The 16,587-nt window shown below is 51.3% G+C and overlaps 1 protein-coding gene across 1 annotated transcript in view; it reads left to right on the forward strand.

Annotated features, from left to right (window-relative positions):
* Positions 1-15,448: 15,448 nt before the first annotated feature.
* Positions 15,449-16,587, forward strand: part of LOC137371810 (unconventional myosin-X-like) — a 518,005-nt gene continuing 516,866 nt past the window's right edge. The window contains exon 1 of the mRNA XM_068034697.1: positions 15,449-15,793. Coding sequence (XP_067890798.1) covers positions 15,773-15,793 — 21 coding nt within the window. The 5' untranslated portion in view covers positions 15,449-15,772. The remainder of the gene's footprint in view (positions 15,794-16,587) is intronic.

Genomic DNA, 16,587 nt, shown 5'->3' on the forward strand with positions numbered 1-16,587 from the left:
TATACACACACACACGCACAAACACACAGGCATACACACAGAAACACAGATACGTATACCGACACACACACACAGGCACATACACACTCTCACACACACACACACACAGGCACATACACACTCTCACACACACACACACGCACAAACACACAGGCATACACACAGAAACACAGATACGTATACCGACACACACACACAGGCACATACACACTCTCACACACACACACACACAGGCACATACACACTCTCACACACACACACACGCACAAACACACAGGCATACACACAGAAACACAGATACGTATACCGACACACACACACAGGCATATACACACACCCATATATAGGCACATACACACGCATGTATAGACACGCACACAGATACGCATACAAACACAGATATGCGCACACACACACGCGCACATAGACACAAACACACACAGACACGCAAAGACATGCACGCTCATACACAAGGGCAATTAGGGATGGGGAATAAATGCTGGTCTAGCCAGCGACACCCACATCCCATGAATGAATAAAAAAAAGATACGCACACACACAGAAACACAGATACGTATACCGACACACACACACAGGCATATACACACACCCATATATAGGCACATACACACGCATGTATAGACACGCACACAGATACGCATACAAACACAGATATGCGCACACACACACGCGCACATAGACACAAACACACACAGACACGCAAAGACATGCACGCTCATACACAAGGGCAATTAGGGATGGGGAATAAATGCTGGTCTAGCCAGCGACACCCACATCCCATGAATGAATAAAAAAAAGATACGCACACACACAGAAACACAGATACATATACCGACACGCACACACAGGCACAGACACGCAGACACAGACATGTACACACAAACAAGCAGAGACATACACACACACCAGTATATATGCACACACTGACACAGACACGCACACACCCCAGCACACAGACACATTACGGGGATACAGTGGCGTGGCGTAATGCCACTGAACTAGTAATCCAGAGGCCCAGGCAAATGCCCTGTTGTTGACTCTTAAATTCCCTCTGAAATGGCCGAGCAAGCCAGTTTCCAAAGAGCAATTAGGGATGGACCATAAACGCTGGCTTAGCCAGCAACGCCAACATCCCATGAACGAATAAAAAAAAAACATGGGTTCAAATTTCACTGTGGCAGCTGACGGAATTTAAATTCAATTAATACATTAAAAAATGTAATTAATTAATAAAAAAGTCTTGAATTGAAAGTTAGTCTCAGTCATGGTGCCCTGAATCTATCATCAATCGTTGTAAAAACCCATCTGGTTCACTAATGTCCTTTTGGGAAGGAAATCTGCTGTCCTTACCTGGTCTGGCCTACATGTGACTCCAGACCCACAGCAATGTGGTTAACTCGAACATGCCCTCGAAATGGCCTAGCAAGACACTCAGTTCAAGGGCAATTAGGGATGGGCAACAAATGCTGGCCTGGTCAGCGACACATAAATCCCATGAAAGAATAAAAAAAGGGACAGATACACACTGACACAGAATTACAGAATTGTTTAAGCACAAAAGGAGGCCATTAAGCCCATCGTGTCTGTACTGGCTCACCGAATGAGCAATTCACCTAATGCCATTCCCCTGCCTTCTCCCCGTAACCCTGCACATTCTTCCTTTTCATGTAACAGTTTAATTCCATTTTGAATGCTTCAATTGAACCTGCCTCCACCACGTTCTCAGACAGTGCATTCCAGATCCTAAATACTCACTGAACCTGCCTCCACCACGTTCTCAGACAGTGCATTCCAGATCCTAAACACTCACTGAACCTGCCTCCACCACACTCTCAGACAGTGCATTCCAGATCCTAAACACTCACTGAACCTGCCTCCACCACGTTCTCAGACAGTGCATTCCAGATCCTAAACACTCACTGAACCTGCCTCCACCACACTCTCAGACAGTGCATTCCAGATCCTAAACACTCACTGAACCTGCCTCCACCACGTTCTCAGACAGTGCATTCCAGATCCTAAACACACACTGAACCTGCCTCCACCACACTCTCAGACAGTGCATTCCAGATCCTAAACACTCACTGAACCTGCCTCCACTACACTCTCAGACAGTGTATTCCAGATCCTAAACACTCACTGAACCTGCCTCCACCACACTCTCAGACAGTGCATTCCAGATCCTAAACACTCACTGAACCTGCCTCCACTACACTCTCAGACAGTGTATTCCAGATCCTAAACACTCACTGAACCTGCCTCCACTACACTCTCAGACAGTGTATTCCAGATCCTAAACACTCACTGAACCTGCCTCCACCACACTCTCAGACAGTGCATTCCAGATCCTAAACACTCACTGAACCTGCCTCCACCAGACTCTCAGACAGTGCATTCCAGATCCTAAACACTCACTGAACCTGCCTCCACCACACTCTCAGACAGTGCATTCCAGATCCTAAACACTCACTGAACCTGCCTCCACCACACTCTCAGACAGTGTATTCCAGATCCTAAACACTCACTGAACCTGCCTCCACCACACTCTCAGACAGTGTATTCCAGATCCTAAACACTCACTGAACCTGCCTCCACCACACTCTCAGACAGTGTATTCCAGATCCTAAACTCTCACTGAACCTGCCTCCACCACACTCTCAGACAGTGCATTCCAGATCCTAAACACTCACTGAACCTGCCTCCACCACACTCTCAGACAGTGCATTCCAGATCCTAAACACTCACTGAACCTGCCTCCACCACACTCTCAGACAGTGCATTCCAGATCCTAAACACACACTGAACCTGCCTCCACCACGTTCTCAGACAGTGCATTCCAGATCCTAAACACTCACTGAACCTGCCTCCACCACACTCTCAGACAGTGTATTCCAGATCCTAAACACTCACTGAACCTGCCTCCACCACACTCTCAGACAGTGCATTCCAGATCCTAAACACTCACTGAACCTGCCTCCACCACACTCTCAGACAGTGCATTCCAGATCCTAAACACTCATTGAACCTGCCTCCACCACGTTCTCAGACAGTGCATTCCAGATCCTAAACACTCACTGAACCTGCCTCCACCACACTCTCAGACAGTGTATTCCAGATCCTAAACACTCACTGAACCTGCCTCCACCACACTCTCAGACAGTGCATTCCAGATCCTAAACACTCACTGAACCTGCCTCCACCACACTCTCAGACAGTGCATTCCAGATCCTAAACACTCACTGAACCTACCTCCACCCCACTCTCAGACAGTGCATTCCAGATCCTAAACACTCACTGAACCTACCTCCACCACACTCTCAGACAGTGCATTCCAGATCCTAAACACTCACTGAACCTACCTCCACCCCACTCTCAGGCAGTGCATTCCAGATCCTAAACTCACACTGAACCTGCCTCCACCACACTCTCAGATAATGCATTCCAGATCCTAAACACTCACTGAACCTGCCTCCACCACACTCTCAGACAGTGTTTTCCAGATCCTAAACACTCACTGAACCTGCCTCCACCACACTCTCAGACAGTGCATTCCAGATCCTAAACACTCACTGAACCTGCCTCCACCACACTCTCAGACAATGCATTCCAGATCCTAAACACTCACTGAACCTGCCTCCACCACACTCTCAGACAGTGTTTTCCAGATCCTAAACACTCACTGAACCTGCCTCCACCACACTCTCAGACAGTGCATTCCAGATCCTAAACACTCACTGAACCTGCCTCCACCACACTCTCAGACAGTGCATTCCAGATCCTAAACACACACTGAACCTGCCTCCACCACACTCTCAGGCAGTGCATTCCAGATCCTAAACACTCACTGAACCTGCCTCCACCACACTCTCAGACAGTGTTTTCCAGATCCTAAACACTCACTGAACCTGCCTCCACCGCACTCTCAGACAGTGCATTCCAGATCCTAAACACTCACTGAACCTGCCTCCACCGCACTCTCAGACAGTGCATTCCAGATCCTAAACACTCACTGAACCTGCCTCCACCACACTCTCAGACAGTGCATTCCAGATCCTAAACACTCACTGAACCTGCCTCCACCGCACTCTCAGACAGTGCATTCCAGATCCTAAACACTCACTGAACCTGCCTCCACCACACTCTCAGGCAGTGCATTCCAGATCCTAAACATTCACTGAACCTGCCTCCACCGCACTCTCAGACAGTGCATTCCAGATCCTAAACACTCACTGAACCTGCCTCCACCACACTCTCAGGCAGTGCATTCCAGATCCTAAACACTCACTGAACCTGCCTCCACTACACTCTCAGACAGTGCATTCCAGATCCTAAACACTCACTGAACCTCATGTTGCTTTTGCTTCTTTTACCAAATACTTTAAATCTGTGCCCTCTTGTTTTCGATCCTTTCATGAGTGGGAACAGTTTCCCTCTATCTACTCTGTCCAGACCCCTCATGATTTTGAATACCTCTATCAAATCACCTCTCAGCCTTCTCTTCTCCAAGGAAAACAGTCCTAGCTTCTCCAATCTATCTTCGTAACTGAAATTCCTCATCCCTGGAACCATTCTCGTGAATCTTTTCTGTACTCTCTCCAATGCCCTCACGTCTTTCCTCAACTGCGGTGCCCAGAACTGGATGCAATATTCCAGCTGAGGCTGAACTAGTGTCTTCTTCAAGTTCAACATAACTTCCTTTCTCTTGTACTCTATGTCCCTATTAATAAAGCTCAGGTTACTATGCTCTATTAACCACTCTCTCAACCTGTCCTGCCACCTTCAATAACTTATGCACATATATACCCTTTGCCCCTGCACCCCCTTTAGAATTGTACCCTTTATTTTATATTGTCTCTCCATGTTCTTCCTACCAAAATGGATCATTTCACATTTCTCTGCATTAAACGTCATCTGCCACCTGTCTGCCCATTCCATCAACTTGTCTATGTCCTTTTGAAGTTTGACACTATCCTCCTCACAGTTCACAATGCTTCCATGTTTCATATCATCTGAAATTGTTCCCTGTACACCAAGGTCTAGGTCATTAATATATATCAGGAAAAGCAAGTTCCCAACACTAGCTCCCAGGGAACTCCACTCCAAAACTCCCAAGCCCGTAAAACATCCATTAACCTGTTTCCCGTCACTCAGCCAATTTCGTATCCATGTTTCTACTCTCCCGTTTATTCCATGAGCTACAAGTTTGCTCACAAGTCTGTGTGTGGCACTGTACCAAACGCCTTTTGAAAGTCCATGTACACCACATCAACAGCATTGCCCTCATCAACCCTCTCTGTTACCTCCTCAAAAAACTCCAGCAAGTTGGTTAAATATGATTTGCCCTTAAGAAATTCATGCTGACTTTCTTTAATTAACCCGCATTTGTCCAAGTGACGATTAATTTCGTCCCGAATTATTGTTTCTCGAAGTTTCCCCACCACCAAAGTTAAACTGACTGGCTTGTAGTTGCTGGGCTTATCTTTACACCCTTTTTTGATCAAGGCTGTAAAATTTGCAATTCTCCAGTCCTCTGGCACCACCCCCGAGTCTAAGGAAAACTGGAAAATTATGGCCAGTGCCTCTGCAATTTCCAGGGATGCATCTCATCTGATCCTGGTGTCTTATCCACTTTAAGTAGGATTAGAATAATTGGGTGCTGTCTGGCCGGCACAGACACGATGGGCCGAAGGGCCTGTTTCTGTGCTGTGTAACTCTATGATTCTATGACTCTAAGTACAGACAGCCTATCCAATACCTCTTCCTTATCAATTTTTAACCCTTCTAGTGTATTAATTACCTCCCGTTTCACTGTAGCATCTTTTTCCTTGGTAAAGATATACACACAGACACGTACATACACACACACATGCACACACAGCCATACACACGCAAATATGCACAGACAGACACACACATACAGGCTGGGGATGGTATCTGGGATCTTCCTGCGTTGTTTTTTTTCCCAAAAATATACTTTGTTCATAAAAATCTGTAAAAAATGCATTACAAATCAGTTCAAAACAGCACCAAGTTGACATTCCAAAAACTACAAAGGAAATCAGTTTCCTTCAATACAGGAGTGAGTTGCTTCACAACCCTTTCAATCCATTTTACCTACCATGTACATTTTAGAGCAAACCCATATTTGGTGTATACAGCCCGAGAGGTTTCCCATGGATCCAGCCCCTCAGTCCAGCTTGGTGGGGGAACCTTACACTGTGGTCTTTCCCCATTGAGCCTTTGCTGCGGCTGCCCCAAGCTTTAGTGCGTCCCTCAGCACGTAGTCCTGGACCTTGGAATGTGCCAATCTGCAACATTCGGTGGTGGACAACTCTTTGCGCTGGAAGACCAGCAAGTTTCGGGCAGACCAAAGGGCGTCTTTCACCGAATTGATAGTCCTCCAGCAGCAGTTGATGTTTGTCTCGGTGTGCGTCCCTGGGAACAGCCCATAGAGCACAGACTCCTGTGTTACAGAGCTGCTTGGGATGAACCTCGACAAAAACCACTGCATCTCTTTCCACACCTGCTTTGCAAAGACACATTCCAGGAGGAGGTGGGCAACCATCTCATCCCTACCACAGCCACCACGGGGGCATTGTGCGGAGGGGGCAAGACTTCGGGCGTGCATGAAGGATCTGACGGGGAGGGCCCTTCTCACCACCAGCCAAGCCATATCTTGGTGCTTGTTTGAAAGTTCTGGTGATGAGGCATTCCGCCAAATGACTTTGACGGTCTGCTCGGGGAACCATCCGACAGGATCCACCATCTCCTTTTCCCGTAGGGCCTTGAGGACATTCCGTGCAGACCACTGCCTGATGGATTGGTGGTCAAAGGTGTTTTCCCACAGAAACTGCTCCACGAAGGATAGGTGGTACAGCACGGTCCAACTGCATGGAGCGTTCCGCGGCAATGTGACCAGGCCCATCCTTCGCAACACTGGGGACAGATAGAACCTCAGCACGTAGTGACACTTGGAGTTTGCGTACTGGAGATCTACACACAGATTGATGCAGCTGCACACGAAGGTGGTCATCAGGATGAGGGCCACGTTGGGTACATTTTTCCCGCCCTTATCCAGAGGTTTGAACATCGTGTCCCTCCGGACCCGGTCCATTTTAGATCCCCAGATGAAGTGGAAAATGGCTCGGGTGACTGCCACAGCGCAGGAGTGGGGTATGGGCCAGACCTGCGCTACGTAGAGCAACAACGTGAGCGCCTCGCACCTGATGACCAGGTTCTTACCCACAATGGAGAGAGATCGCTGCCCCCACATGCTCAGCTTGTGTTGTACCCTGGCTACTCGCTCTTCCCAGGTTTTGGTGCACACCCCGGCCCTTCCGAACCATATCCCCAGCACCTTCAAGTAGTCTGACCTGACGGTGAAGGGGACAAAGGATCGGTCAGCCCAGTTCCCAAAGAACATGGCCTCACTCTTGCTGTGGTTAACTTTGGCTCCCGAGGCCAGTTCGAACTGGTCACAGATGCTCATCAGTCTGCGCACGGACAGCGGATCCGAGCAGAAGACGGTGACGTCATCCATGTACAGGGAGGTTTTAATCTGAGTGCCTCCGCTGCCTGGGATTGTCACCCCTCTTATGCTCGCATCCTTCCTAATAGACTCAGCAAAAAGCTCAATACAGCAAACAAACAAGACCGGGGAGAGAGGACAGACCTGTCTGACTCCAGAATGGGTCGGGAAACTTTCTGATTCCCACCCATTGATTGAGACTGTGCTACTGATGTTTGTGTGGAGCAGTTTGATCCAATTGCGGATTCCCTCCCCAAACCCCATTTTGAAAAGCACGTTCATCATGTAGGTGTGCGATATCCTGTCAAAAGCCTTCTCCTGGTCCCAGCTGATGAGGCAGGTGTCCACCCTCCTGTCCCGTACGTAGGCGATCGTATCCCTGAGTAGCGCGAGACTATCAGAGATCTTCCTGCCCGGTACAGTACAGGTCTGATCGGGGTGAATCACCAACTCCAGAGCAGACTTGACTCGACTGGCTATGACTTTGGACAGAATCTTGTAGTCAACATTAAGCAGTGAGATGGACCGCCAATTTCTGATTTTTGCCCTCTCCCCCTTCCGCTTGTCGATGAGGGTGATGATGCCTTTCCTCATGGATTCTGACATGCTGCCGACCAGGAGCATACTCTCGTATACTTCCAGCAGGTCCGGGCCGACCCAGTCCCACAGGGCCGAGTACAACTCGACCGGTAAGCCGTCGCTCCCGGGGGTTTTACTTGTCTCGAAGGACCTGACGGCCTTTGTCAGCTCGTCCAGAGTTAGCGGCTTGTCCAGTCTCTCCCTCCTGCTATCATCTAAGACCTCTGTGATAGATGACAGGAAGGATTGGGAGGCTCTGCTGTCTGTGAGCTTCACGTCATACAGCCCAGCATAAAAGGATTTGCTGATCCTTAGTTATGTCGGACTGTGAAGACATTACCGAGCCATCCTCTCCCTTCAGGCTGCTGATAACAGAGCTCTCTCTGTGTACCTTTTGGAAGTAACGGGAACACGTCTCATCCTGCTCAATGGAGCGGACACTGGACCGGAAGATGATCTTGGAGGCTTCCGTGGCAAAGAATGAGGCCTGCTGGCTCTTCACCTCTTGGAGATCCTCCTTGACCTCGACCCCCATCAACTGCAGCCGGCGCAGATTTTGCATACTTTTCTGGAGTCGGGACATTTCCCTCTGACTCTCTCTCACCCTCTGAACACCTTTGTGGATGAAGAACCTCTTGATGTTCTCCTTGATCGCCTCCCACCAGTGAACTGGAGACTCAAAGAGGGGTTTCACGGTCCTCCAACCTTTGTAATCCCTTTTGAGTTCCTCAGCGTTCTCTGGGGTCAGCAGTGTAGCATTGAGCTTCCACGTCCCTCTGCCAACCCGCTGGTTGTCCTGTAAGTGACAGTCGGCCAGTAAGAGGCAGTGGTCGGAGAAGAACACCGGCTTAACGTTGGTGGATCTGACCATGCCAGCATGGGACACAAACAGGAAGTCAATCCTGGAACGGGCAGACCCGTCCGATCTTGACCATGTGTGTCTGAGCTGCGCTCCGTCTGCAGGTTTGCTGAAGACGTCGTGCAGTTTGGCATCTTTTACTGTTTCTATTAGGAATCTGGACGTAGCGTCCAGTTTGTTGTCGTCACTGCCGGATCATCCAGCCGCATCGATGATGCAGTTGAAGTCACCGCCTAGGATGACCAGCCTGGATGTCGCCAGCAGCAGTGGGAGCTACTGGAAGACGGTCAGCCGCTCACTGCGTTGTACCGAGGCGTACACATTGATCAACCGGAGCGGAGCGTTGTTGTATATCACGTCTGCTACGAGGAGGCGGCCGCCCACCACCTCCTTAACTTCGGAGATGGTGCAGTTACCTCCCCGCAGCAGAATACCCAGGCCGGAGGAACGGGAATTATTACCCCCCGACCAGATCGATGGCCCGTGGGACCACCATCGCGACCACTGCCTGTAGGTGCTGAGGTGTGGTATTCCACACTCCTGCAGAAACAGTAGGTCGGCTTTGACCTTGACAAGGTAATCCAAGGTTGAAACACATCGCGTAGTGGATTTAATGCTCTGCACGTTAATTGAAGCAATCCTTATACCCATTTTTTACGTTAGTTGTTGCTTCCCACACCAGTTGTCCTTGCTAGTCCCAGTCCTTCGGGATGTTCCTGCATACCCATAATGTACGCAAGCTGTTTCATGTTCGTTGGGCTCAGAAACCCCTCCTGGTTTCTCATGCAGGGTTTGTTCCACTGGGGTGACATCGGGTGTGAACAAAGATCAAAGAACAGTACAGCACAGGAACAGGCCATTCGGCCCTCCAAGCCTGGGCCGATCTTGATGCCTGCCGAAACTAATACCTTCTGCACTTCCAGGGCCCATATCCCTCTATTCCCTTCCTATTCATATATTTGTCAAGATGTCTCTTAAACGTCGCTATCATATCTGCTTCCACCACCTCCCCTGGCAGCAAGTTCCAGGCACTCACCACCCTCTGTGTAAAAAACTTGCCTCGCACATTCCCTCTAAACTTTGCCCCTCGCACCTTAAACCTATGTCCCCTAGTAACTGACTCTTCCACCCTGGGAAAAAGCTTCTGACTATCCACTCTGTCCATGCCGCTCATAACTTTGTAAACCTTTATCATGTCACCCCTCCACCTCCGTCGTTCCAGTGAAAACAATCCGAGTTTTTCCAACCTCTCTTCATAGCTAATGCCCTCCAGACCAGGCAACATCCTGGTAAACCTCCTCTGTACCCTCTCCAAAGCCTCCACGTCCTTCTGATAGTGTGGCGACCAGAATTGCACGCAATATTCTAAGTGTGGCCTAACTAAGGTTCTGTACAGCTGCAACATGACTTGCCAATTTTTATACTCTATGCCCCGACCGATGAAGGCAAGCATGCCGTATGCCTTCTTGACTACCTTATCCACCTGCGTTGCCACTTTCAGTGACCTGTGGACCTGTACGCCCAGATCTCTCTGCCTGTCAATACTCCTAAGGGTTCTGCCATTTACTGTATACTTCCCACCTGCATTAGACCTTCCAAAATGCATTACTTCACATTTGTCCGGATTAAACTCCATCTGCCATTTCTCCGCCCAAGTCTCCAACCGATCTATATCCTGCTGTATCCTCTGACAATCCTCATCATTATCCGCAACTCCACCAACCTTTGTGTCGTCCGCAAACTTACTAATCAGACCAGCTACATTTTCCTCCAAATCATTTATATATACTACAAAGAGCAAAGGTCCCAGCACTGATCCCTGTGGAACACCACTAGTCACTAGTGTGGGGGTGGGGGGGGGGTCTTGTAGGCAGCAAGGATTGGGCTGTCCTCTGCTGTTGGTATCTTTCCTCCTCGAAGACATCACTGCTCTCGGTGTCCCGGAGCTGGGATGTGCTGGGCATGTCACTAGGTTCAGCGCTTTGGGTTTGGGGCACGCTGGGCCCGGGGGCTTGGGGGCTTTATCTTCCAGCTCCTTTGAGTTCTGCCGCCTCTTTAGAAGGTGCCGTCATTCTGGCCCTTCCTCGTCCAGTGAAGAGGAGCTGCTGTAGTCTGTCTCAGACGGTAGCCTCCTCTTGCCACTAGTTTGGGTGGTGGCCTGTTCCTTTATGGAGGTTTTTTCTTTGTAGTTTTCCTTTGTACCACTTGTCACTGACCTGTTTGTCCATCTGCTGCCCCCTCCTCCATTGATTCTATCTGTAGAGGAGGGGTTTCCGGGCACAAGGTAGGTGTTGGGTCGCTGGCTGCACTGCATCCCCTTTCTTCTCCTTCTCAGGTAGACTTTCCTCGCTGTGGAGAGGGTTGCTTGTCTCCTTCCCAGCACCAGACGCATTCACCGTTCCTTCTCCCAACCTTTCCTTGGACCTTGCCGCCTGAGCATAACTGAGGCAGTGTTTGGGGCAGGTTTTGTAGAGGTGACCTGCCTAACTGCACAGGTTGCAACACTTACTCTGTTTAAAGTCCTTGGTCTGATGGCCTTCCTCCTTGCAGTTCTTGCAAACAACCGTGCTGCAGTTAGCTGCCACATGACCAGATTTGCCACAGGTGCATCAAACTCTGGGCTGCCCAGCGTAGACCAAGAAGTCTCGACTTCCCCCGATAGCGAAGATGGAGGGGGGTTGGATGGTGGCTCTGTTGGCATCGACCTTCAAGGTCAGTTTGACCTGCCGCTTGCTGGTCCAAATCCCAAATGGGTCCTTGACATCAGTGCTGCTGCTGGCCAGCTCGATGTACCACGCGAGAAAGGTGAGTACATCCACCACCGGAACATGGGGGTTGTAGAGGTGAATTGTCATCACCCGGTCCCGTTGTGACGGCAGTGTGAAGAGCGGCTCCGCTGTGAGGATCGACAGTGGCGCCCGGTCCCCTTTCTCCTTGAACACCTTCGGGAACTTGATGCATCCCGCCACATTCTTAAACGTCACTTCGAAATATCCCCTGCTGGGGAAGTCCTGCAGGCAGAAAATGTCCACAGCTTGGAATCCACAGCAATCAATGAGGATTCTCTTGATGAAGAAGGTACGGTCAACCAGTGCATCTCCTTCCTTATCCTTCACCACCACCCGAACGGTGATACACACCCCCTGGCCTGAAGCTCTAGAATTCGTTACAGCCATTTTTACTCAAAACCTACCTGGGACAGGATCAAAGATCACTGATCATGGTCTCTCCACTGCCAGGTGTGGTGCTCAGCACCATACCGGATAGCACATTTCTCCTGTATGGCAATGGTCAGTAGTGATGGAGTCTGACATGTGTGTTGTTGACCTTTCAGTCAAACTGTCTGCTTCCTCTCATTGGGCTGATTTGAGGATCACCATGGCACTTGAGTGAAGGCCCTGTGAGTGATGTTTTATTGAGAATTGAGTGATGTGATTAGCAAACCACTGACCACCTCCAGGCACGTATCCATTGTCTCTCGAGATAAGGAGGCCCAAAAGATCAGCAAATGACTCAGTGCCATAGACAGGCTGGATTATGAACACAGTAGATAGGCCGAGACCTTAAGATCACTCCCAGTGTTTCCGAAACTGTGGAGGAAATCGAAATGGCTGCTGTTAGATTTCCAAATGATTCCAAGTCTCTGTCAGTGACTGTGTATCAGATAAACTCTTCCCCCTCCTCTGCTCCCTCTGCCGCTCCCGCAGACCCTCCCCTTCCCCACTCCTTCTGCTTCTCCTCCACCCCCTCCCTCACTCTCCCCCGTTCCCCCACTAACCCTACCCCACCCACTCTGCCCACACTCCTCCTCCTCTCCACCCCCTCCCTCACTCTCCCCCGTTCCCCCACTAACCCTACCCCACCCACTCTACTCACACTCCTCCTCCTCTCCACCCCCTCCCTCACTCTCCCCCGTTCCCCCACTAACCCTACCCCACCCACTCTACTCACACTCCTCCTCCTCTCCACCCCCTCCCTCACTCTCCCCCGTTCCCCCACTAACCCTACCCCACCCACTCTACCCACACTCCTCCTCCTCTCCACCCCCTCCCTCACTCTCCCCCGTTCCCCCACTAACCCTACCCCACCCACTCTGCCCACACTCCTCCTCCTCTCCATCCCCTCCCTCACTCTCCCCTGTTCCCCCACTAACCCTACCCCACCCACTCTCCTCTTCCTCTCCACCCCCTCCCTCACTCTCCCCCATTCCCCCACTAACCCTACCCCACCCCACCCACTCTGCCCACACTCCTCCTCCTCTCCACCCCCTCCCTCACTCTCCCCCATTCCTCCACTAACCCTACCCCACCCACTCTACCCACACTCCTCCTCCTCCTCTCCCCCCCCCTCCCTCACTCTCCCCCATTCCTCCATTAACCCTACCCCACCCACTTTGCCCACACTCCTCCTCCTCTCCACCCCCTCCCTCACTCTCCCCCATTCCCCCACTAACCCTACCCCACCCACTCTGCCCACACTCCTCCTCCTCTCCACCCCCTCCCTAACTCTCTCCCATTCCCCCACTAACCCTACCCCACCCACTCTACCCACACTCCTCCTCCTCTCCACCCCCTCCCTCACTCTCCCCCATTCCTCCACTAACCCTACCCCACCCACTCTACCCACACTCCTCCTCCTCCTCTCCCCCCCCCTCCCTCACTCTCCCCCATTCCCCCACTAACCCTACCCCACCCACTCTGCCCACACTCCTCCTCCTCTCCACCCCCTCCCTAACTCTCTCCCATTCCCCCACTAACCCTACCCCACCCACTCTACCCACACTCCTCCTCCTCTCCACCCCTCCCCACTCTCCCTTGCCCTCTCTTGCTCTCCCCACCCTATACCTCCCTAGCTCCCCTTTCCCACGCTCCCTCCCTAACTCCTGATCTCTGTCCCATTCCTTTGCTGAAATATGAGTGTGAAGGGTAATTGGAGGAGGGTGCGATCAGACCTGCCAGTGTCCTGCAGTCAAACAGTCGACTAGCTGCCATTAACCATGTGCTGCTGCACTGACCTTGCAGATGGTGTGGGGCCTGTGGCAGTGTGTGGGAGGAAGCTGGACCTTCTCTGGTTTCCTGTCGTGATTGTAACAGCAACAGTGTCTTTGTGCATTGCTGTAGATAGTTGCTGCTTAACAAGACAGTGATAACCCCAAGGTCAGCTCACTCTGCTGCTACTTTACAATTAGACAGTGTAACTCACTCTACTCTGTCGGAGGGTCAGTACTGAGGGAGTGCTGCACTGTCAGAGAGTCAGTACTGAGGAAGTGCTGCAGTGTCGGAGGGTCAGTACTGACAGAGTGCTGCACTGTCAAAGGGTCAGTACTGAGGGAGTGCTGCACTGTCGGAGGGTCAGTACTGAGGGAGTGCTGCACTGTCCGAGGGTCAGTACTGAGGGAGTGCTGCACTGTCGGAGGGTCAGTACTGAGGGAGTGCTGCACTGTCCGAGGGTCAGTACTGAGGGAGTGCTGCACTGTCCGAGGGTCAGTACTGAGGGAGTGTTGCACTGTCCGAGGGTCAGTACTGAGGGAGTGCTGCACTGTCGGAGGGTCAGTACTGAGGGAGTGCTGCACTGTCGGAGGGTCAGTACTGAGGGAGTGCTGCACTGTCAGAGGGTCAGTACCGAGGGCACGCTGCACTGTCGGAGGGGCTGTACTGAGGGAGTGCTGCACTGTCGGAGGGGCAGTCTTGGCGGGGGTTGGGGGGGGCGGGGAACAGTCTCGGAGGGTGTTTGGGAGGGGGGAACAATCTCGGGGGGTGTTTGGGAGGGGGAACAGTCTCGGGGGGGGTAGGTGAGGGGGGAACAGTCTCGGGGGGGTAGGTGAGGGGGGAACAGTGTCGGAGGGTGTTTGGGAGGGGGGAGCAATCTCGGGGGGTGTTTGGGAGGGGGGAACAGTCTCGGGGGGGGCGTTGTGCCCCCTGTTTGCTACATCAGAAAGTTGCTGCTTGGCAGTGAGGCTTTGGGATGTTGAGGAGTGTGCGGGTGTAAGTGGGAATTCAGCCTCTCTGTCTAATGACAGCATTCATGGATGAACTGAGAGTCTGTGGGTCAGTCTGTCACAGGTCCCACTGGTAGCAGTCTCAGTGAACCTGGTGTTTGAGGCTTGATCTTTCTGACACTGCTGCCTGTGCTCACTCTCTTTGCAGGTTGTATTGAGGAGAGGGGGTACCGTGCCCTCCAGTGATGTTGCCGATTTATTCGATGACTGGTCTAAATTACAGGGGAATTACATTTCCTCTGGCAGAATCAGTCTCAGGAGAGACACACACTGACATGGCTTCAAGTCTCAGCCTGCATCCTGTGGGTCGAGTGTCCTCCACGATCAGATTTGCAATGGGTTTAGTTGTGAATGAGTTAAAAATCAGAGCTAGGAGGGCCTGGGGGAGGGGAAATGAGCCGGGCCCATATAAGGGCTGGAGGAGGAGAGCAGCTGCTGATGTTCAGACCCAGCCTGTCACAGTCACTGAGGAGTGTTTCTCAAGAATGAGAGGTGTTGGTCAGTAATGACTGGAGAGAGAGAGAGACACTGAGAGATCTAGACAGGCAGACACAGACAGAAAGAGATACAGTCAGACAGGAAGGCAGACAGAGAGAGAGAGAGAGAGCCTGCTTGTCTGCAGGATCTGTGAGCAGGCAGATCCATCTCGGGGCTCGCTTCCCTCTGGATGTCCCTCTCCCGACAGATCAAACATGCTCCACGTTCACTCTTCCAGTACTTTCCATGTCTGAGCTGAGATAAGGGGCTGCATTTGCTGCGATATTAACTGGACATTCTGGATCTCACCATGGACAAGTTCTTGAGGGAGGTGAGTGCATCTTCCGTCCTTCCGTCGTCTCACTGTTAATGATTCTCCTGTCTCGACACGTTACTCAACAAACCTTCCGATTAGGAAGTGAAAGATAATTAAGTAAACTTCACAATTTATAGATCGACAGCAGCCATCCAGTTTGTTCATTGATACTTCTCATTGCATGGGATTGGCCAGGATAGACTGGGATTGGTCTGGGATTAGACCGGAATTGCACTGTGCTGAGTTAGGGCTTCAGGCTGATGGAGAAAGTATTTCCTCTCCCTGAGATCATCTGACATTGTCCTTCAACATTATTGAGATCAACCCTTCAGGTCAGCAGTGTGGATTGTTGGAAATGTGGGTGACACAGTCAGTACTGAGGGAGTGCTACATTGTCGGAGGGTTAGTACTGAGGGAGTGCTGCACTGTCGGAGGGTCAGTACTGAGGGAGTGCTACATTGTCGGAGGGTCAGTACTGAGGGAGTGCTGCACTGTCGGAGGGTCAGTACTGAGGGAGTGCTACATTGTCGGAGGGTCAGTACTGAGGGAGTGCTGCACTGTCGGAGGGTCAGTACTGAGGGAGTGCTACATTGTCGGAGGGTCAGTACTGAGGGAGTGCTGCACTGTCGGAGGGTCAGTACTGAGGGAGTGCTACATTGTCGGAGGGTCAGTACTGAGGGAGTGCTGCACTGTCGGAGGGTCAGTACTGAGAGAGTGCTGCACTGTCGGAGGGTCAGTACTGAGGGAGTGCTGCACTGTCGGAGGGTCAGTACTGAGGGAGTGCTACATTGTCGGAGGGTCAGTACTGA

Source organism: Heterodontus francisci, chromosome 7 (genome assembly GCF_036365525.1).
Source record: "Heterodontus francisci isolate sHetFra1 chromosome 7, sHetFra1.hap1, whole genome shotgun sequence".
NCBI classification, from domain to species: domain Eukaryota; kingdom Metazoa; phylum Chordata; class Chondrichthyes; order Heterodontiformes; family Heterodontidae; genus Heterodontus; species Heterodontus francisci.